Raw genomic sequence first — 22,852 nt, forward strand, 5'->3', positions numbered from 1 at the left:
TTAGCAGCATTGTAGATCTCCCGAATCAATAGATTCTCACTATACATTTTATTTTTGATATCGGAAAATGAGCAGTATTTCCCTACTTTTTCTTCGATTCCTTCTGTGATAACCCTTACAAAATAAGTTACTATACAGATCAGAAAAAAATAAAAATAGTTTCGGCTTGAAGTTTAAACTGCATAACGCAATGCCTTCTTCCTCCATCACTCTCTAAAAATACGTAATATTTCCTCTGTAAAATGAAAACTCAATATTAAAGATAAACATTCGAGCTATCGTTATATGCATGTATATGCAAATACACTTATTTGATACGGGTAAACTTGACTAATGAAGGAAGAACTGGAAAACGAGAGCTTAAATTATTCTGTATACTAAATAATACAGTTCTGTTTCCAGATAAACATAGTATCTTAATAGCATTAAATGAAATACAGTGAATTTTTCATTGTGGATTAAACTTGTTTACTCCAGAATTCTTGCATTGAGGATCGTGCTTTTATGGTTTATAAACCTGTGTACTGAGAAGCCAGTTTTCCTATTGTAGTTTTCTTTGCTGCATTAAGGACCATATGAATCTATTATTTACGATCAGGTTTTTCATTCCTGGTAATGATGCTTTCAGAAATAGTTTAAGACATGTTGAACTCTAAAAAAGTGATATGAGTATGCTTCCGATACATCAGAAAAAAAAAGCTGGTTCTTTGATTAAATCAGAATAACTGAAAGATACAAAAATCTTGTTTTTTTCGTTTTCTGTTGTTGTTATGTGAGCATGTTTGGAAGAAATAGACAAAAACTCAGTTCTTTGATTATATGAGAATGCTACAAATGCTTGTTTGTTTTGAATATCGCACAAAGCTACTCGAGGGCCATCTGCGCTAGCCGTCCCTAATTTAGCAGTGTAAGATTAGAGGGATGTTTGTTTGTTTGTTTTGGAGGCCGTCCCTAGCAGTGTAAGACTAGAGGGAAGGCAGCTCATCACCACCCACCGCCAACTCTTTAGAATAGTGGGATTGACCGTACTTATATCGCCCCACGGCTGGGAGGGCGAGCATGTTTACCAGCGAATATTACGTCGCATTGTTCGTCACATTATACTGTTTACGCCGTCACATTATAACGCCCCCACGGCTGAAAGGTCGAGCATGTTTGGTGCGACCGGGATTCGAACCCGCGACCCTCAGATTTCGAGTCAAACGCCTTAACCCACCTGTCCATGCAAGATACGAAAATCTTGGTTCTTTCGTTATAGTAGCATTTTTCTAAGACAAGACACGAAAATCTCGGACTTCATGAGTATAGGAACATGTTTCTTAGACGAGAGACCAAAAACTTTGTTTAATGAAGGGTTAGATGACCACGTTCCCAATTCTAGAGACGAAAATTCAGCTCAGAGATGATAGCATGTTTTCTTGAATGTATTTAGGAAAATAAAGAAGTCAAGTTGCACTTCAACAATGTAATTCAACTTTTTAATGCGCTTTGCAAGTATTCACAACAGAAAATGCTCGTCCTTCCAGTTGTAGGAGCTTCATAATATATCAACCAATCCCACTATTACGCTGAAGAGTTAGCAGTGGATGGTGTTAACTAACTGCCTTAACCCTAGTCTATCACTGCTAAATTTAGGATGAGTAATTCAGACAGCCATTTACTAGTTGTGTGCGAAATTAAAACTTTTTTTTATATTTGTCTGGCCGAATATTGTTCTTTTTGTCTGAACGTAAGGTGAGAGAAATATTCTATGAGATATCTTGTGAATCTTAAAAGGTATTATGTTTCTGGTGTTCATTTTTTTAATTATATAAAGTTGTGGTATTTCAACTAGAAATGTTCATTGCATTTTATTTGAGTCATTGTTATGTCGCACGAAATACATACAGGGTGGCCCATAAGTCCCTACCCATCCATATATCTCAGGTATCCAGTGTATCTGTGTACTATCCCTCATTCTCGCGGCATAATATTATGCACAGTACGTTCTTTAAGTGTAAATGGGCTTACATCGGCCATATTTCTTTTTTTAAAAAAAGAAACAAATTTATAATACATGCGTAATTGAATATAACATAATAACATATGGATGGTATGGGCTTATGGGCCACCCTGTAATAACGTGTTTGGCTATTCATGACAATAAAGTGCACCGTAATCGTTGTTGTGTTGTTTTGATTTGTAAGTGAAAAAAATTATTTTGTTGCCTCGGAAATTTTATGTTATCGATTAGTGACAAATGTAAATATTATTTAGTTTTCCAGACACATTTCTGTTATATTTTGAATATTTTTATTATTGCTTGTTACAATTATATTAAAAGAGTATTTTATAACGATTGTTATGTTTATCATACATATCCCGGCAGGCCTGATGAACCTTGGTGCGGGTGAAAAGCATTGTCTGCACTGAATATAGATGTAGTGTGTTTGGCATGTTATCCCATTGTTCTTTACCTTCACTCATAAGTTCTTATTTCTTCTGCTGCAAGTTCCGTGGTATTATGTAAGTAACCATAGGACAACCTCAACAAATAAACAATATATACATAGCAATTCCATTTATCTGCTAATGTTGTACATGATGAATTTTTTATGAAAATAAAGGGAGCCGGTAAGTGTTCGCATAGCATGTAGGTAGGTACCTTTCACTTATATTTTTCTATATGTTATTGTATAAATAAACATCAATCACTGTATAGAATTAATGTCAGCAAACAATGTATTTTCGACTTTCTTTTGTTAAAGTAAATACACGTACTTATATATAAGCAAGACGCGCACTTCTTAATAGATTCAAAAAACAGATAGCACTTGTCGATTTGAAATAACAATCATTTATTAATCTCTAGAATTTGGATACTTTTCTGTTGTATGGTTATTTTAATCTGTTTGAACATCGTAATCTCTAAAGAACTGCTCCGATAATCTATGCGAAAGATGAAATAACAGTTATTTCATTTGGCTAGTCCACAAAAACTTTGAAAGCTCGGTAGCACGTGTTACGTATGTAATAAAATGTATCCAATCATGTAAAGCCCACTTTTCAAGGTTATTAATTAGCGTCGCTTTCAACTGTAAACTTTCTGTATATAATTCCTGTACATACACCTTTTTATAATTTGATCAGGTTTTTAGTGGATTACCTTTGAATTTATCTGTAGCTGCAAACAAGCTGCTTAATGTGGTTTGTTTAACTCAAAACGAAGCGATAGAAATTACAAATTTCACACAGCTTTATAATATCATGAATGAATTGCACTATGTTGCCCCGAGTTTTGACTTTTCTAGTCCCTGTGGAAAACAGGTCTTAAAATAAAATTTGAAATAAGTCAATTCTAGTTATTGATTTGATTGCATAGATAGTAAATAACAATAAAAACTAACTTATTTTATTGCACTATATGGAGTAAAAATAATAATTGAAATTAGTAATCTATGATTTAAGGGAAAACGAAAATAAATACGATAACGATACTTAAGATAAACAGCATTGTTTATTTTTAACAGTAGGAGACACAGATGAGTGTTTCGAATTTTATAGGTTTCGTCTTTTGTATTTAAAGCAAAATAAAAGAATTACAGTAGAGTAGTAACAAGAAAAAGCAACACTGAACATATTTTAAAATGTGCAATTTAAAAGAAGACTTCAAAATAGTCATTGTTGGTGAAAGTTGTTTGATATGGAGAGATTCTTTAATCTGTTATTACAAATAACTATTGGCCTTGGAAAGGATATTGAAATTTGATAGTTTGAGTTCATGTCCTGTGCTACGTATTATAGTTTATCTCAGACGAGTCTCAGATGTATTATTTTACCTAACGTTAGGTATTACGATTTCAGATAGCCTGAAATTTTAATCTTATTTTAGAAGTTAATTGAGTGTCAGTATCTTTCAGATTTATGATATTTGTCAACAAGATTGATACACTCAATTTCTTTCTTACTACAAATATATTTTAATATAAAACCAGCACTACAATTTCAAATAACGGTTATTAGAAATAATGATTTACATACAACAGTTTCACAAACTTACAGACAATAATGAGTCTTATGTTTGATCTGGGAATGAATCTTTTATCGATGGTCCAGGTCCACGACGGGCAAGTTAATTCTGAGTTGATATTGCTACACTTCGCTTAAGCTAGTTAGCTGTCTATTCTTGGTTGGCATCACACTGCTTACAAGTTGACTTTTTACAGAGGAGAACAGATATCTAATATGTTCTCGTAGAAATACTAACGACCGAAGTTAATTTACTGAAGTAGGACGATTCATAATGTTCGAAGCCTATAAACGTTCCTGGTGAGATTCTGTAGTTTTCCGATTAATAAGCATTTATCACAATTAGAACTTCCGAGGCCTATATTATATTGTTGTAGCTGATCAATAATATTCTATAAAATGTCTCTTGGCGCGTTTATTTATAATCTTTGGCTGAAGTTTTAGAAAGTTTAGTAGGCCTAACAATATTCAAAGATAGGCTTGTGCTTTCGTGAAATATGTATTGTTGATTCTTACTCTCGAGAATCTTCTGATATTTAGAGAACAGGCGGGAGTTGCGCAATACACATTTGAGAATATACATTACATGCATTTCTAAATATATATTGAACTGAAGCCAACGTCAATGTTGAAATAAATATATCATGGTAAAGACGTTACACCTGTTTTTTCATGATTTTTGCGTATAAAGGAAACGTGGGGTTTACTCAACTTTTCTGTGTGTTTTCTTGGAAATTTTCATATGTTTATTGGCTCTTAACAAGTAGAAAGCGTTTGGTTTTGACAATATAGGAGGCCTTATTATCTCCACCACGTAAAAATACACAAGTTATGAACAAGTAGAAATTGGGAGAAGGTACAAAATGCTTAACTTTAAGAAAGTATACAAAACTTACTTAACTCTAAGAAGTCAATTTAAACGCGTAATTCGTATTTACTGTCCCCAAGTTGATTTCAGATTAGTTTTTAAACCCACATCACACATACAGGATTGTTTCTATACTATGAAACAATAGTATAGAAGACTATTTGTTTCATAGTCTTCTATGAGAAGACTATAAATGTCTATTTCAGATAGACATTTATTGTGTACGCTTGTGGGCGTACGTTTAAAATTAGCAAACTCTAATGACGCTGAATTGCGCGACAACAAACTCATAACCAACACAAAAATAACAACCAAAACTAAGGCTAAATGACATTGTTGACTTAAAATATAAACAAAAATAATGATACATTTATTTTTACGAAATTTATAATTCCATTCCTACATTGAGTTTTCCAATAGTTTTCTAAAATGTCCTTAGCTCTTTGTTTTACCATAACAGTACAGACCACTTTTTAGAAACAGATCCTCTTACCCACATGTATATTATTTAAGATTACATCAGTGAAATCATGGACACAGTGTATTAAGATTTACTGGTATTTTAAAGCCATACGTTCAGATCGGTCCAGACAGACAACTGCTGATTCCCTTTCTTTAGCTGCCAGTGAAATACAATGACGTAAAAAATTGGACAAACCGTAGGAACGTAGAGAACCAAAGTGTACTAAAAGTCTTCGTTTATGAGTTTTAACTTAACGTCACAGCATAACTAACTGTTTGTGTAAGATGAATGTCGTGTACCTTAGTCACTTCGATAATGATTGCAATTCTCTATATAATTTCAAATATTCTTAATATAAAAAATATACGAAAATATTGTTCATTTAAAAACACCTTTTGGAGTCACAGTCGTTAAACAAGAGATAGTCAAATGCTGGAGAACGAGGGCGTTTAAAAAAACATCATTCGTTCAATCACTTCAGTAGGCTTGTGAGCGTACCTTTAACATAACGGCATGTTTGCGGGCTCATACTGCTAGAAGCTGGGTTTTAATACTTTTGGTGGGTAGAGCTCAGATAGACATTTATTGTGTAGCTTTGTGCTTAATTCAAAATAAACTCGTGGCTTTAAATTTATTGCACCTAAAATTTTTACAGGTAATTCAGTGTGTTTGTACGTGTTTCTACTTGAAAAATAAACATCTTAAGTAATTTATTATTGATTTTTTGTAATCTATTTTTACTTTCTTCTGCAAGAGAAATGTTCGATTTAAAGGTAAATCATTTTTTCATTCCTTTTTGAATTTCTGTTTTGATATATTTTCCTTGTAATAAAAGTTTTCCAACCAGTTTTCTTTCAGTATTTTCCCGCCACTTTATGCTTTTGTTTCTACCTTCAACATGTATTTTATATTACCCTTTCTAATCCATGTCTTAATATCCTTTTGGATTTCTATAAATACTCTTAACAAATTTTTTAAAATACTTTTTTGCCTTTCTTTGCTCACAGTCTTAACAACTTCGAAAACCATGTCTTGTTGATTATGGTAATAAACAACACTATTCTACATGTATTAGTACGAATCAACTCCTAGTAGAAAAAAGTATAAACTTAATTAAATTTTAGAGAAACCAAAGTACGTGTACGACAGAGTCATAACAAAGTCGTGTCGGAATAAGTGGTCTACAACGCGATGTAAAGTGATAACAATTATTAGTGTATTTTATCTGGTGCATTCTGAAACCATTTGTCAGGGTTTGATCACAGATTAAGGAGAGCAAGCAGGATTTTATTAATAATGAAGTTTAAGTTATACAGACACAAAAGCAGAAGGTTTTAAAGGGAGGTTCTAGTATGTGAGATCAAAAGCTAATACATATTATGCAAAACATGCTAATATAAAGAATAGATGCTACGAGATTAAATCTGGAAGTATTTTGCATGAAATATATCTTGAACAATATAGCTGTTCACATCCACAAACATCCAATGAAAAGCCAACAAATCATCATTCCATTGTAACATTGGATGGGGGATAGACTTAAATTAGCATAAATATCTATGTCTTGTTATAGTAAAAACTGTACTTTTTACACGGAGAGTAGTTATTAATTGTTGAATTATATTAATAAATTATATTACAACTGCGATAATCAACAGGGTAACGAACATTTGTAGAAACGTTTGTTTTGTTGTAATATATTATTTTAAAACGAGTGTATTGTAGTGCTGTTTATTTGTTGTTGAAATTTATTGCCAACAAGTCAAATATAACTACTGTAAATAATCTGGCCTACAAAACCAAGAGCAGAAATTACAAAATGTCAACAGAAGCCTTTGCATGTCTGATTTGACTTTGGGAAAAGTAACTAGATTAACCATAATTAAACCGATGATTAAGAAGATTATTGTACAAAATTACATTAAAGCAGTTTAGACAAACCACCGTATTATCGTACATCATTTTCAAATATTGTAGCAAACTGTTTATGGAACGCAGTCGTCTGTAAAGCGGAAGTGACTTTCAAAACACCCATTATTTAGCAAAAGCACGTGGCGTGTGATAAAATAACTGTCAATCAGACAGATATTTAGGAAACCTGGATTCAAAACTGTAAAGTATGTACAGACTACATGAGCATAGCCCAAATTATTTTAAAGTGAAAAATTCACTAAAAAGAAGGTAGCTAGCCAATAGCATTCACCGCCAGCTCTTGAGTTATTTTTTCTATCTGATAATAGAAGTTGACTGTCACTGTTACAACATATTCAAGGCTTCAAAGTGCAAAGTGCGTTTTCGTGGCAATGAGACTCAATTCGTGAACTCTTGGATTTACAGTCTAAGTAAGTTAACCATTAGACCACGCCTGGTCCTTATGAGAAGGAGAAATATTTATTTTATAGATGGTAATGCAACAGTTATTTGAACTATTTCCAGCGTTTTTCATAAAATATTATAGTACACTGCCCCCTGATATTTTATATTCTACAAGCCTAGTCTGTATCCCCATCAGACTGCACCGTTAAATAAGACTATTTCGTAATTTACTTGTTGTACGACTACTTTCCTGCTCTATATAAAACTTGTACAAGATTGAATTTCCTATTATCAAACATCTCAAAAATTTGTAAGCTTTCAGTCAAAGTTTCAAGAAAAATACGACATATATACTCAAGTTGCTGAAGGTATATAGCCTGGAAGCCACGACGTATATCTATACATCTATACACGTGTTGTTTTGTTTAATTTCGCACATAGCTGCTCAAAAGCTATCTGTGCTAGCCGTCCCTAATTTAGCAGTGTAAGGCTAGAGGGAAGGGCTAGTGATCACCACTCACCGCCAACTCTTGGGCTACTCTTTTACCAACGAATAGTGGGATTGACTGTCACATTATAACGCCCCCACGACTCAAAGGGCGAGCATGTTTGGCGCGACGGGGATGCGAACTCGCGACCCTCAGATTACGAGTCACACACCTTAGCACACTTGGCCATGCCAAGCCTCTATACAAGTGGTCAGAACAGCTAACTGTATAGAACACATGTGAAACAATGGGCTGCAGTCAATCAGTGTTCTGAAATCTATAGTATATACATATTGTTACGTATTATAATCGATTTCGGACGAGTATTCGATTGATTTATTATGTTACATATTACTATTTCAAATAACCGAAATTTTGAATTTTAATCTAGAAGTTAATAAAATATTAATATGTATCAAATTTTTTAACACAAGTATATTTTAATATACAAACATAAAAACAATACAAATTAAAATAACGGTTATTATTAATAGTTACTACAAATTATGGTTAATATACAAGATTTTATAAACTTACAAACTATACTGAGTTTTATATTTGGTCTAGAATCGAATATTTTATCGATAATTCAAGTCCACGGCTAGCAAATTAATTTTGAGTTGATATTGTTACGCCACACTTAAGCTAACGCTGTGTTTTTCTTCACTGGCTAAACACTGGATACAAGCTGACTCCTTCCAGCAAAGATATTTAATGTCCTTGTAAAAATAATAGCATCCAAAATTATTCACTGAAATTGAACGATTTCTAATGTTCTAAATGTATAACGTTCCTGGTCGTATTCTGTAGTTTTCCGACTGATAGACCTTAATCACAATTATAATTCAATACAATCTATTGACTGTAGCTGTCCAATAATGTTTTCTTCCCTTCGGCTAGGCGCTAAACACGCGAGTTTGTAAAACTTTTGACAATATTCTTGTGCGCTTGCGTCAACACGTACTGTTGATTTTTACACTTTCAAGAACTCCCTACAAATTTCGAGAACAGGCGGGACTTGTACAGTGAAGAACATACGTCACATGCAAAAAATAAAACTGTAAATCCGTTAGATTGAAATGTTATTATTTTTTGTTGTATACATGTAAGTAATACGTTTTACACCTGAGTATTTTCTCATTGTAGAAATGTAACGTTTAACAGGCTCGTAGAGAAGTTGCATGCTAGACAAATGTTTAACTGGATTACTTCATTTACTGCTTATGAACCTACACTGGTAAACGGAAAAAAGTTATTGACATCCTACATGTTCATATAGGTTTCTATAAAAGTGGTAACATACATAGTTGCTACAGTATCTATCGTCAGGTAATAATAAAACCCTTTACAGGTTATAGACGTGATTGATATGAGTTTTAAGCTTCAGAATAATCTAAAATATTAAATGGGATAACACCACGTGGAGTACGTGAATTATTTTTATTAAAACTAGTTAATGGTTTTTATCATACCATGATAATATGAAAATGTTTCAATACCACGAAAGAGAAAATAGTTCTCGTTCAATTTAAGCACACATACCACGCTTTCATAATTTGAAGTTTTGCCATAAAACAGTTAACAAATAATCTTTGTATTTTCGGTTGCTATGACAAATCAAGTTGTCAAATATTACTCTTGTCATTGGAACCGCAAATTTCAACGCCGACTAATTTGCAAACATTATTGTTGACATTGACTGAAAACAACCTTTTTTGTCATCAGAATTTTATTAGTGATACAAGTCTTTTAGTATTATACAAACTATTTTTGTTTGAGAAAATAGTTTTGAAATAATATTTAAATAATTACGTTTTTCATTAAAGAAAGAAGTCTTTGTTGTAATAAATATTACTGTAAAACTTTTTTATGTAAATTTTCAATATAAGTTTTAGAATTTATGCTTAATTAGACATATATTCCAGCAGATGACGAACTTGAGAAAACTATCTTCCTGCTTCTGGATGGAGAGGAGTACGAGTTGTCCTTATTTAATCAACACGCTCTTGCTACACTTACGGTAAAGTATTGGTTGAATAATTTGATGTGGTGGTCTGGAGGCACTAGCATATTTTTTCCATTTTTTTTTTTTTCAATATTTTCGTGGCTACCGATCTCACAAAAATGATTTATTTTCTAATTTTTGTTTCTATCGACTTGGTACGTATAATGATCAGTCAATAATTCAATTGTCCTCCATTATTGTCTCACTAGTTTATAGAGAACAAATACCGTTGCGTTATTAGGGACTTCTTTTTTTTTCATCAAGTTTTGAATTTGTTTATACTTATTCAAGTCAGAGTTGAGATTCAACATATATTCCACTGGATAGTATATCATAACCATTATTAACTGCTAGTGAGATATAAATATTGGCAAGTAGCTTTGATGTTAAGTGCTTCAGAGCTTGCCTTCAAGTTGTAATGTTAAAGAACGAAATTCTGTTGAAGAGCTTTAAAATTGAGTCACAATCTAATATGTTCAGATATTTTAAAACTAAGAATCATAATAATCCCCATGAACTTAAGGTTTAAAATTTACCCGAATATTTTGTAGTTACAAATTAACTTATTTAGGAACACAAATAATTTATATTAAAGACTTATTCAGCAACTGAAAAGTTAAAACTTCTGAGTATATTTAACGCACTGAGATTGAATATTCGAATATTTTAAAGTAGTTCCAAAATTATGCTGTAACATTCGGTTAAGAATTCTTAAGAAAAAGTAGTTGGAAATCTGTTCAAACACCATCAGATAACTCGATCATAAACTGTTTAGAAAGTTATATATTGAAAAAAAAGGAATATATTTAAAACTCTGGGATTTAAACATTATAGTATGTTAATAAATTCCAATATTAATTAATCTTTACCTTTTTAAAAATATTAATAATATTTGTTTTGGTTTTAATAATAGGTTTTCCATAATTCAGCTACGCAGATTTCGAAAATGATATTCATTTATTTCTATCACGTAAGTGGGAAAACTAAAAAACACTCTTACTTTGATGAAATTATTATTTCGTTTACCACATGGACATTTTTTTTTATTATTATGCGTGTTTCTCGTGGGTTCTAGAACGATCGATAAGACTCTCACGTCGCGATTGGTCTAGAGAAATATACTCTTCAAAAAAAGAAACGCAAAAGGGATATCTTTATTTTAAAGAGAAATATATGTAATAACGTTACAAGCTCAGAGTATGTGATGTTACACGTGTTAAGGCACTGATTGTCAGACCAAAATGACAATAAACGTTGTGCACTTTGAAAACGGAGGAAAACATCAGATTTTTCGCCAAAACGCATTCGTGTCCAATAAATTTGTTTGAGAGATCTGCATGTTCTGCAAGTGCAACATGTGCAAAATCCCTATAAAAGTGACGGGTTCTCGGTTTCCATAGCTCAAATGTTAAGCCACCGACATGTAATACAGTTACGCCAAGACTGACTGAAGCACAACGCAACAACGCCATTGGTCACTTGGAAGCGGACGAAAATCGATCAGATGTTACCAGAGCTGTGAATGTCCACCCAAGCACCATCACAAGGCTATCGAATCGTCACCAACAACATGGATCAACTCGTGACCGTCCACGATTTGGCAGACCTCTTGTGACCACGCCCGCACAAGATCGCAACATTTGGTTACGTCACCTTCGGGATAGGACCACCACTGCGACGTCTACTGCCTCAACCATACCAGGGCTGCTTAGGATTTCCGATCAGACCGTACGCAACCGTCGACGAGATTCTTAAGCCCCATGTGCAACCCATCATGGTGAACGTCAACGACGTTTACAAACATGACAACGCCCGTCCTCACACAGCCCGACTCACCACTGTCTTCTTGAGACACCACAACATCAACGTTCTTCCCTGACCCTCCAGATCACCAGATTTAAACCCCATCGAACATCTTTGGGACAAGTTGGACCGACATCTGCGACGACGACAACCTTAATCGCAGACTCTACCTCAGCTTGCAGCAGCTTTGCAGGCTGAGTGGACAGCCATTCCACAGGATGTGATTCGTCATCTCATCACTTCCATGGGCAGGAGATGCCAAGCAGTTATTGATGCTCACGGGGGGCATACTCGTTATTGACGTTGAGTGACGTTAAACGTCAACTAGTGAGCGTGGACTTCGCCTTTGCAGACTTTGGATGTTCAGCAGTGAATGTGCAAAGTTTCACACATGTCCTACAGAACTACCCGGAATAAACTTGTTAACAATATGTCTCAAATTTTGCCTTTTGCGTTTCTTTTTTTGAAGAGTATATATTGCCAGTGGTTGTCAACATTATAAGCATAACAAAACATGGCTCATTTTCGACAAAAATTACTTAATTATGTTTAAGTACAGATGACGTTTTATAAAAAAAAATCTTTGTTTTGAATTTCGCGCAAAGCTACACGAGGACTCTCTGCGCTAGCCGTCCCTAATTTAAGAGTGTAAAACTAGAAAGAAGGCAGTTAGTTATCACCACCCACCGCCAACTCTTAGGCTATTCTTTTACCAACGAATAATGTGATTAACCATAATATTATAACGTCCTCACGGCTGAAAGGGCGAATATGTTTGGTGCGATGGGGATTCGAACCCGCGACCTTCAGATTACGAGTCAAATGCCTTAACCACCTACCCATGCTGGGTCCCCTGAAGAGATTCGACCAGCCTAGTAGGCTTATGTTAACTATAAATCCATATACGTAGCTCACAGTGGATAGTAATCATTATAATAAAAAATAAACAAAATTAAAATTATAAATAGTAAAAACTCGTAAATAAAAGTCTATATTAAATACTCTAATTAACATTGTGGTAGGAATTTAACTTATTTATACTAATATAAGAACCACATACACCATGGTAAAAGATAAAGATTGTTCGACCAGCTTAGTAGATGTTGGTTGGTCTTAAAACTATGAACTAAACAAAAACGTGAAACTTTCATAATAACAATAATACACTGATGTTTAAAAATTGTTATTTGTACTTACCCTAATTCTGATTTGTAAATTGCTTACAAAAAATTACATTGCACAAACCTAATCTTTTTCACTCCACGACAATTGTTCATGCAGTATTATATTGCAAATATAACTACTCTTTATTATATCCCAGCGGCGTAATAAGATTTACTGGCACTGGATATAGCAGATAAAGCAAATGTAGTGTAATTGACATATTTTCATGCATTCTTCTCTATTTCCACTCAACAATTCGTAAAATTATTATAATTAATAAAAAATAAACTTAGTAAACCGCTCATACAATCATTTAAAACCGAAAGAGTTGCCCCTTTCTATAAAAACAGCGTCATCACTTCCATGGCACCTGGAAGCTCCTGTTACCGTTGTTCATTTCATTACAAAACAATTGTGGGAGGTTACAAATCCCCGTCTCTCAAGCATCTCCTGCTCTGCATACATCTATCTTTATTGCAATATTAATGGTTCTAAAACTATTCAGAAACTCTAAGATTTAAGTGTTATAACTTGTCTTTTTTTTTTTTTTTAAATTAAGAACGTGATTTGTTTAAAGCTCTTTCAGAAATCCTGAGATTAAAAATCATGAGATGCAAAGGAATCTTGATTACAGGGCCATAATATATTAATATATTCATGTGTCCGAAAATTAAAGATTTATAATATATATTAAAACCTTAGAGAAAGAATAAGAATTTTTTTAGAATTCCTGAGCATACTGCATTCACATTTGTAGAAACTCAGAGCTTACGGAGTAATAGACGTTTCAAAGTTCTGAACTTGAAAAGAAATAACTTGTTCAAACGACCGAGATTAGTTGTACAATATTTCAAAAAATCTAGAGATGAGGTTCTTGACCTTTTAAACAGCTGTGAAATAAAAATAATTCAGTAAGAAATTAGTTCTACCCTCTTCAGAAATCTTAGTCTGTGGCAACTTTTCTGAAAAAGTTAGATGCTTTAAGGTTACAGAGATGTAGCTGGTTCGTAAACCATAGGATTATTCAGTATGTTTTAAAAATAATAACTTTATGATACTTTAAGTTACTCTTAAATATTCGTGTTTTAATAGCTTTGAAGTAGTATAAATGTAAAGGGAATTAATCTTGAACTTCGTTCTGTACCTAAATCGGTGTAATTTGCTTAACAAGGAAATAAAACAACAACATTTATTTCAAACATTATTATTGCACATTTGCTTTAACAAAAAAAATGTTATTTCTTTACACATCTCTTTCTGGCTTACGTATTAATGTTTTGCTAGATTTAGTATTCTACATTTAAAATATTATAAAAACCAATTTTAGTTTGTTTGTTTGGGAATTTCGCACAAAGCTACTCGAGGGCTATCTGTGCTAGCCGTCCCTAATTTAGCAGTGTAAGACTAGAAGGAAGGCAGCTAGTCATCACCACCCACCGCCAACTCTTGGGCTACTCTTTTACCAACGAATAGTGGGATTGACCGTCACATTATACACCCCCACGGCTCGGAGGGCGAGCATGTTTAGCGCGACGCAGGCGCAAACCAGCGACCCTCGGATTACGAGTCGCACGCCTTACGCGCTTGGCCATGCCAGGCCTACCAATTTTAGAGACGAACTGAAGTTAGTGAATGATGACAACTTGAAAATTCTTTTGGTTAATGGGTCAGAACTGTAGTTCAACATGCAAAATTACCAATAGCTTCTGCTGTGAGCTTGAAACGAGCTCACTACTAAAGTTATAAATAATAAATAAAGTATTAAATAATGTAGTTACTAGTATGTAATATCATAAAACAAAATGCATCTTGTAACGATTTAAATTCACTGATTCTTCAGTTGATACTCTCCTTGTTATCGATGTTTTCGAACACTATCTATATAGTATCTCGCAAGGATTGTCCAGTTTAGCCTAAGATCAAAATAAAAATGAACAACGCAAAATCATCTTCATAAGAAAAAACATTATAACCAATATCATTAATGAAATTAATTTTGAAGAAAGAATTTAATATATCTTAATTACAAACAATAAAAACTAGCTATTTTGCTTCTTGTACCTTTATGTAGTAGAACGTTTTTAAAATGTATAAGGATTTATTTTTAATATGTAAGAATACCTTAGTGTCTAACATTAATAACGAACATCATAGAAACGGAACAATTTACTTTTATAAATGACATATACTTCGTTAAATGTTCTTAATATCCGTTATTTGGGATGTAGTACGATAGTTGATAAAGAGAAGCACATGTAGCTCGCAGACAATGTCATAAATCAAAAATAAAATGTCGAATGATAATATGAAAACGAAGAATTAGATAGTTTGGGTAAATACGAAATACTAAAAGATGCAATGTAAAGATGAGATAAAAACAATTATAAAGAAGGATACCTAAGTCAGTACAGACTTGGAAAGATGGGACGTAAATGAAACAACAAGCAAATAAGTCACATAAAAGGAAGTCGCGATCAATTTTTAGAAGGAGAAAAACTGCGTTTAATAGATTCCAAAGATAGATAGTAGCAAAACATTTTAGACCTCGGTTTCTTCCATGCATATCAGTCTGTAGGAGCTTCGTTACCTATGTACATAGTGAGACATATGGTAAACAGATCGATAAGAAGGAACAGTGTGAAGACAAGGATAAACACCTCTTGATACGTCTGGGTTTTCATAAAATGGGAGCAAATTAGCAAAACTCCTGTATCACTGTTTATCTTGTTTGCTATTACCTTCTTGGCAGTACGTTTGTTCATAGAAACCTTCATCTAGGGTATACATTCCAATAGGCTTTTACTGCTCGTCTTTCTACATTATGTTTGATTCATTAACAGAGGTTTTGACAAGAAATGAATGTTTGAGTTCAATCAGTAACACAAGTCAAAATTTGTTGTACTTGTTTCTGATATTTTGCCCATTTTTAAATAAAACAACAACAGTGTATGAATAATTAGACCAATGTTATTCTTCTTGATTTTTATTAACAGCGGGACAACGTCCATTATTTAAAAAAATTATTCCATTTAACGGAATGCTGGACGTGCCGGCACTGTTATTGGTTATTCACTACAAGTTTTACATGATACCATTAAAGTATTTTAGAACTTATCTAAAATTGAACCTAAACTGGTATACAGTGGGGTGCTTGCAATCCATGTTAACAATACAAGGATGAGTAACTACACTTTTGTATCACCTCTTCTTTAATAACTAATTTATATTTATGTGAAATGCCTGGTTATGGACTACTGTCCAGTTGCAAAATTTTAACTGCAGGATGCTTTAAGGTTGACCCTTCTTCTTCACATGCTTTCCAAATTCAATCACAGCTGACTTTCAAGGATCCGTTTGATCATCCTAAGGCGTACGAGTTTATATAAATCGTCTACGAAAGGTACACCATGCATTTATTTGTACTTGTACTTTGTGAAGAAACTGGCTTGTTGACTTGGACGTTTGCTAGATGCTTTGTTTTCATAGAACCATATATTACTAACAGCCAACCTATGCATGTTTGTTTGTTTTGGAATTTCGCACAAAGCTACTCGAGGGCTATCTGTGCTAGCCGTCCCTAATTTAACAGTGTAAGACTAGAGGGAAGGCAGCTAGTCATCACCACCCACCGCCAACTCTTGGGCTACTCTTTTACTAACGAATAGTGGGATTGACCGTCAGATTATAACGCTCCCACGGATGAAAGGGCGAGCATGTTTGGCGCGACTGGGATGCGAACCCGCGACCCTCGGATTACGAGTTAACACGCCTTAACACGCTTGGCCATGCCGGGCCACCAATACATAAATGATGCTTACTGTCGGTCTAGTTGTGTTTACAATGTGCCTGATAACAGTATTGTTCGTGTCTCAGATCCCCAGTTTCACTTAACATTAGAGTTATAACTTTCAACATTGGGAAAATGTCGTGATGTACTATGGACCATTTTTTGCAATGTTGTATCTCCAGCAGGATGCTTCTCAATTGCCTACTTTATCAGGCATTTTAGTAAAAGTACATTTCGTTCAATGTGATGGCTTGCCTCCATTTGTTCCATTGCATATTCTTCTCATACAGGTTTGGACAGGTAGGGATTTTTTGTTACGTATTTTGGATAAATTTATGAACATAACCCTGATGCTGTTTTGTAGACCTGAATCCGTTTGAATTATCTTGTTTGCAGTTTGTAGGTATGACTTATCCAGTTTGCATTTTCCAGAGATTATTATAATATAGCTTCAGTGGACTGTGGCGTTCTTGTACATTTTATCTTTCTGTGCTACATCTAATGTGTAAATTGATAGCTGGTAGTAGAGTAGTTGGTTGAAATCCGTGGATCTTTTTAACTTCCTACTTATTTATGGAGTAGTTTAAAATATATCAGTCCTTATAACTTGTTAGTTGTTTGTGGAATAGTTTGTTGAAATATATCCATTCTTATAACTTGTTAGCTGGTTGTAAAGTAGTCGTTCGAAATACATCAGTCCTTATAACTCGTTAGTTGATTGTGGAGGAGTTTATTCAAACATATCATTCCTTAGTTTACTTATATAGTCCAACATTACAGATATTTATTTCTTTAAAATGCTAACATTTCGTACCTTGCATGCTTATAAAATACTGTAGGATAAAAGAACTTCTATTATTTAACTCTTCAAAAAGAAGTCAAGTTGATACGCCATCTACTGTTGTAAATCACTACCGTCGACTGAAATGTAGTAATAGAGTTAGAGCTTATAATATATGTAATATGTTTTTAGGGTACTTCTGGACTTTTTCATCACTAGCTTCTGGTTAAAACTGTTATGTCAGTAGACTCATTTGCTTCTGATGTGTTAACCTTGTTATTTTCAGGTTCAATGGTTTCTTATAAGTAAGAATACTAACTACTATCACACGAGGTTTTGCAGAAAATATATTATGTAATTGAATTCTGGCCTGCCTGAACTGAGGAAAGATACTAAAAACAAGTTATACTGTGAAATAAAACAATTCCCTTACTCAACAGCCCACAAACACAAGACAAACAATTATATCCCTATCAGACGTGTGCAGAAAGAGAAGAGGTAAGCAATAGCAGAGAGAGAATTAGTTACTATTTATTTATTAAAGTCAAATCTTTTAGGTTACACTTTCTACATATTCAATTCCATCAACATAATAATCAAATATTTTTAAAAATCTAGACAACTAATCCAACCAGAGAACCCATTCTCCAACAACACATTTCATGGCAAAATTCAGAAAAAAAAACAATGGAGAACGTCAAAATATTTTAGTGGACAACAATGAGCAATTGCATTTCAAAGCTGGTTACCTGCATGCTACATACTTAACCACTATATTAATACACGTGCAAAAAACGTTTTGAAAGTTTGTGTAAAAGAGAAATGCTCTTTTGAAACTAAAAATGAAACACCTGGTATGTTTCACACAATACCTGTGCTTTCAGGCAATAACTAACTTTATATTTAAATTAAACGAAGTAAAATATAACATGAAGAATTTTTACGACGATTATATATTACACTTGTAATGAAACATTTCGAATCTCTAGAAGTGATATTGAGATTATGCATTTTTTTCAGTGTTAAATGTTTGAAATAAGTAAGTTCTGTACTTTACATTCTCATTTGAAGTTCTCTTGGGAGATATGTCAGAATTCACCGTACTAACTTGAGATATAAAGAATACATAATTAAATCACGTATAAATAAGAGTAATCAATTCTTTTACTAAAATATCCAGTAAGAGTAATTATTTTATGGAAAAAAATGATTATTGCTTATAAACTTTGAACCTAATGTTATATAAAATATTTTGCTTTTACATTTTTTTACGTGCATTAATCTGACTTCGTTAGAAACGTGATAAATATGGATGTTTTTGTCAAACTACAGGATCCTGAAGAGGACGCAACGAGTGCTGTTGATGCTTACATAGTAGTGTACTCTGTGACTGATAGAGAAACTTTTGAAGTAGCTGTGGATATTCTGTTTTCACTCCGAGAACGAGGCTACACAGCAACGAGAGCAGTGATTCTTGTTGGCAACAAATCGGATCTCGTACGTTCGAAGACAATACCAACAGATGGTAAGTTTTTTAGATACCTGAGGGAAAACTTGATTAGCGTCGGGCGCCAGTCTGAATAATGACTACTTCTTTTTATATATTTTTATCAGTATCAGAGATTCACTGATAAACTGCCTACTGAAGTGCAACGATTTCCATTTTCTCGAACCTTTGCTTATTGCAACGCTGTTATTTTTAGAAACATTAATATGAAAATTACCGATGGGATACGTATCGACTACTAACACAATTTTCAAGATTATTTATGCACCAACATACTTGTCAGTCTTGATCATGAGGTACATAATAACACATAGATCACACATAATTAAACAAAACCTTCATAAATGCTACAATTAATCATTACCACTATGTACTGCTAAGGTCTCTCTTAATGAAAAATGAATAACGTCTGCTTCTTGTTACTATGGTCATTTTTAACAGTGAGTTTTTAATAGGCTTAATCATAAAATATGAGAACCCTATCGGTAATAAACGGTATATTAACAAGACTGTAATACGAGGGTTAAACATTGAATAACAAACGCAACTTTCTCTATAGCAGGACGTAACACTGTTTCTCAGAATATTTAATTAATGTAAAATCCAAGTACTTTCTTCACTTTTCTGTTTCTATTTCTAGGTTACAAGTTGAGAGCTCGATTTAGTATAAACATGGATGTTTAGCATTAAGAACTTGATGTTAAATTAGCCCATTTACGTCATTCGTCGAATGCCTTCATCTCAGACAACTAAGTTGGTAAAAAAATGGTAGATGAAATCGATAGGCATAATATATTAATATCTAATTCTAACTAAAACCTTCAAGGTTTCTTCCTGCACATTATTTTCAGTGTAACAGATTTATTTATTCCAAGACTTTGTTCAGAAGCAGCTACAAATAAAATGGTAAAATGATATTATTTTTTTAAATAAATATCACATACTTTATATGCCTAGTGTTGGTGCTAGTACTACGTTTTGCACACTTAGAATACGTATAGTGATAAGTCTAGTGATTTTTTCAGCTTCATGATTTTATTCTTATGACAGGACAAATGTTGTAGATCTTATTTTTGAATAATAAAGACATAACTAAGCCTAATCTGTGGAAACATTTTACTACGATGTTCAACAAGTATTTTTATAATAGGTTCGAAAATCATTGGGCGTTCGTTATTAACAAAAAGCCAACTGCATCATTATAGTTAAGTAGCTTGTCAAGGTCTCTTATTGCTCCTTTTTCAATAATAAGACTATGCAAATATAATAATAATAATAAATAACTATCTTTATAGTTAAATAACTCGTCAGGCCATTTTTGGCTATTCTTAATTATTAATAGCAAAATAAAATAAGTTATAGAAATATTTATATGAAGTTTGAAGGCTCAAGCTTAGAGAGCAAAATAATAGGAATAACGTTACAAAATGTTTTAAACGCAGAACAACAGTTTGATAAATAATTATTTTAATACTAACACAATTTATTCATTCTAAGACTATTCAGGAAACCTTAGCATCACTATCAATTTGATAATAATTCTAATTATCAAAAATGAAATAAGAATGTAATACCAAATTTAGTATTTTCAGTATTTACTTTAATTGATATCTTGGGATATATTGTAATCTTGATCGACCAAATATGTTGAAAAGTTAATATTTTCTTTTTGTTGTTGTTCTTCTTATTTTAATTGAAGTACAAATATTTCAAATTTTGATATCTTAATGGACGTGGATCAAGAGGAATGTTTTAAAATTTAAAAGTGAGATTAACCTTATGAACATAATCAACTATTTTGAGAATAACAATCCACTTGTGCTTATCAGGTTTAATGTCATTGAGAAAAATAGCTATATTGGGTATATCAGGTTTAATGACATTGAGAATAATAGCTATATTGGGTATATCAGGTTTGGTGACTTTGAGTAAAAGCACCTTACTGCCTGTATCAGGTTAAGTAGTATTAAGTCTTTCACAGCTTAATACACTGTTAAAGAACTAATCAGCTAGTGATTTTATTCTGTGGTTGTATTTTCAAAAGAAACCTAAGTGTTTACATGTGCTTTAATATTTTAAAATCTTATTTCACTTTTATTCATGTTGTTTCTTAAGTTATTAAACGAAAACCTGAAAGTGTTAGAAAATTGACTAAACTTAGGAGGTAAACAACAGATGTAGAACCTCTACCTGAAGATGATTTAACTAATACTGTGAGAGATATATGAAGATGTTAATAGAAGTAATAAGAGAACCACCCTCTAGATTTAGACCCATTTTATACCATTATAGATTTTATTGATTTTTCGTGCTTTATTACTTTCCTAGTACGTGAACGTTAATTACGTCCTTCACAGTAAATCTTAAGTTTTAGTCCATCTTACGACTGGCATACCCTGAATGTTAGGGAGCTCAACTCGCCATATAAGGGTTGTGGGCTCCAATCTTGTTACTTAACACACTCGTCCTTTCAGTTGTAGGACTTTTATATAAAGCGACGGCCATTCCACTTTTCATTGGTGAAAGAGACCAAGAGTTGGCAGTGGATGATATTGACTCACTGTTTTCTCTCTGTTTTGTCACTTCCAAATTATGGAGGACTAGTCTAGGTCGAAAAGTTTTGCACAAAATAAATCAAACACCCAAATATTCCATCTTTTTTTTTTTTTTTTTCATTTTTAGTAATGCAGTTTTGTAGAGAAAAACGTGTTTTGATACTTTTCAGTACTGATATTGTAATTAATGTCCAATCTGAGGATACAGGAAACAGAAGACTTGGCTACTCTTCTGGATCACCAAACATGCAGAATAACTCTCAAGCCGACAACTTTTAAAATACAGAAGGAAAGCTTTGGAGGATATCAGTTATTATTTCTACGTATATACTATCGCATCAAAATAAAACTGATAAATCGTTGGCACAGCAATATGTCTGCGGACTTACAACACTAGAAACCATGTTTCGATACTCGTGGTGGGCAGACTACAGATAGCCCATTGTGTCACTTTGTGCTTATCTTCAAACAAACAAAGATTGAAATATTATTTGCTTTCCACGGCGGGTTAACAGAAAAATATCATATCTGGTGAGCTCTTTTGTTGAGCTAAGTAAAAGTCTGTACGGGTCGAATTTTTACAGGTTTAGCCATTGTAGTATGACGGCTATTGGCCCGAGCCCGGTGAGTACTTACATAATATTGCCCAATCCAGCCAACTACCCGAATTTCTTCACATAAAACGAGACTTTTGTTCGAAGTTTAAATAAAATATTGTTCACATGGTCGGATAACTATGGGAAGATCTATATGGCTTGTTTTTATGTTTCAGTCTGCCAAGCTAGAAAACAAAAAAGGTTATAATATAAATAATAATAATAATATGATTGCTATTCAATTTGACCGATTTTAACAACTGATACAAAAGAATCGTGAAACAGTATTTGTCGGATCGCAAACTTTCTTAAAACGGTGCCTTTGCTACCGAGCGTAAAAATTATGAAACTGATACAAATGTATTGTTTGGTTCTATCTATGATGTAGGTCACCACTTTTTAAAAAATACTTTTGATTTTTGAAATATTTTTATACAAATTTTACCAAAGGCACCTCATCCAAGCGCGATTCAGCTTGAATCGTAACTTTTTTATTACTCGGCCGGATCCC

General features: G+C 33.1%; 1 protein-coding gene across 2 annotated transcripts in view; it reads left to right on the top strand.

Annotated features, from left to right (window-relative positions):
- LOC143256953 (uncharacterized) overlaps window positions 1–22,852 on the top strand; it is a 48,306-nt gene that overhangs the window by 12,221 nt on the left and 13,233 nt on the right. The window contains exons 2-3 of one of the 2 annotated variants that reach the window (XM_076514876.1): window positions 10,069–10,163; window positions 19,016–19,208. In XM_076514876.1, coding sequence (XP_076370991.1) covers window positions 10,069–10,163; window positions 19,016–19,208 — 288 coding nt within the window. The remainder of the gene's footprint in view (window positions 1–10,068; window positions 10,164–19,015; window positions 19,209–22,852) is intronic. The other variant, XM_076514877.1, reaches the window with a different exon arrangement.

The sequence above is a fragment of the Tachypleus tridentatus genome, chromosome 7 (assembly GCF_004210375.1).
Source record: "Tachypleus tridentatus isolate NWPU-2018 chromosome 7, ASM421037v1, whole genome shotgun sequence".
NCBI lineage: Eukaryota > Metazoa > Arthropoda > Merostomata > Xiphosura > Limulidae > Tachypleus > Tachypleus tridentatus.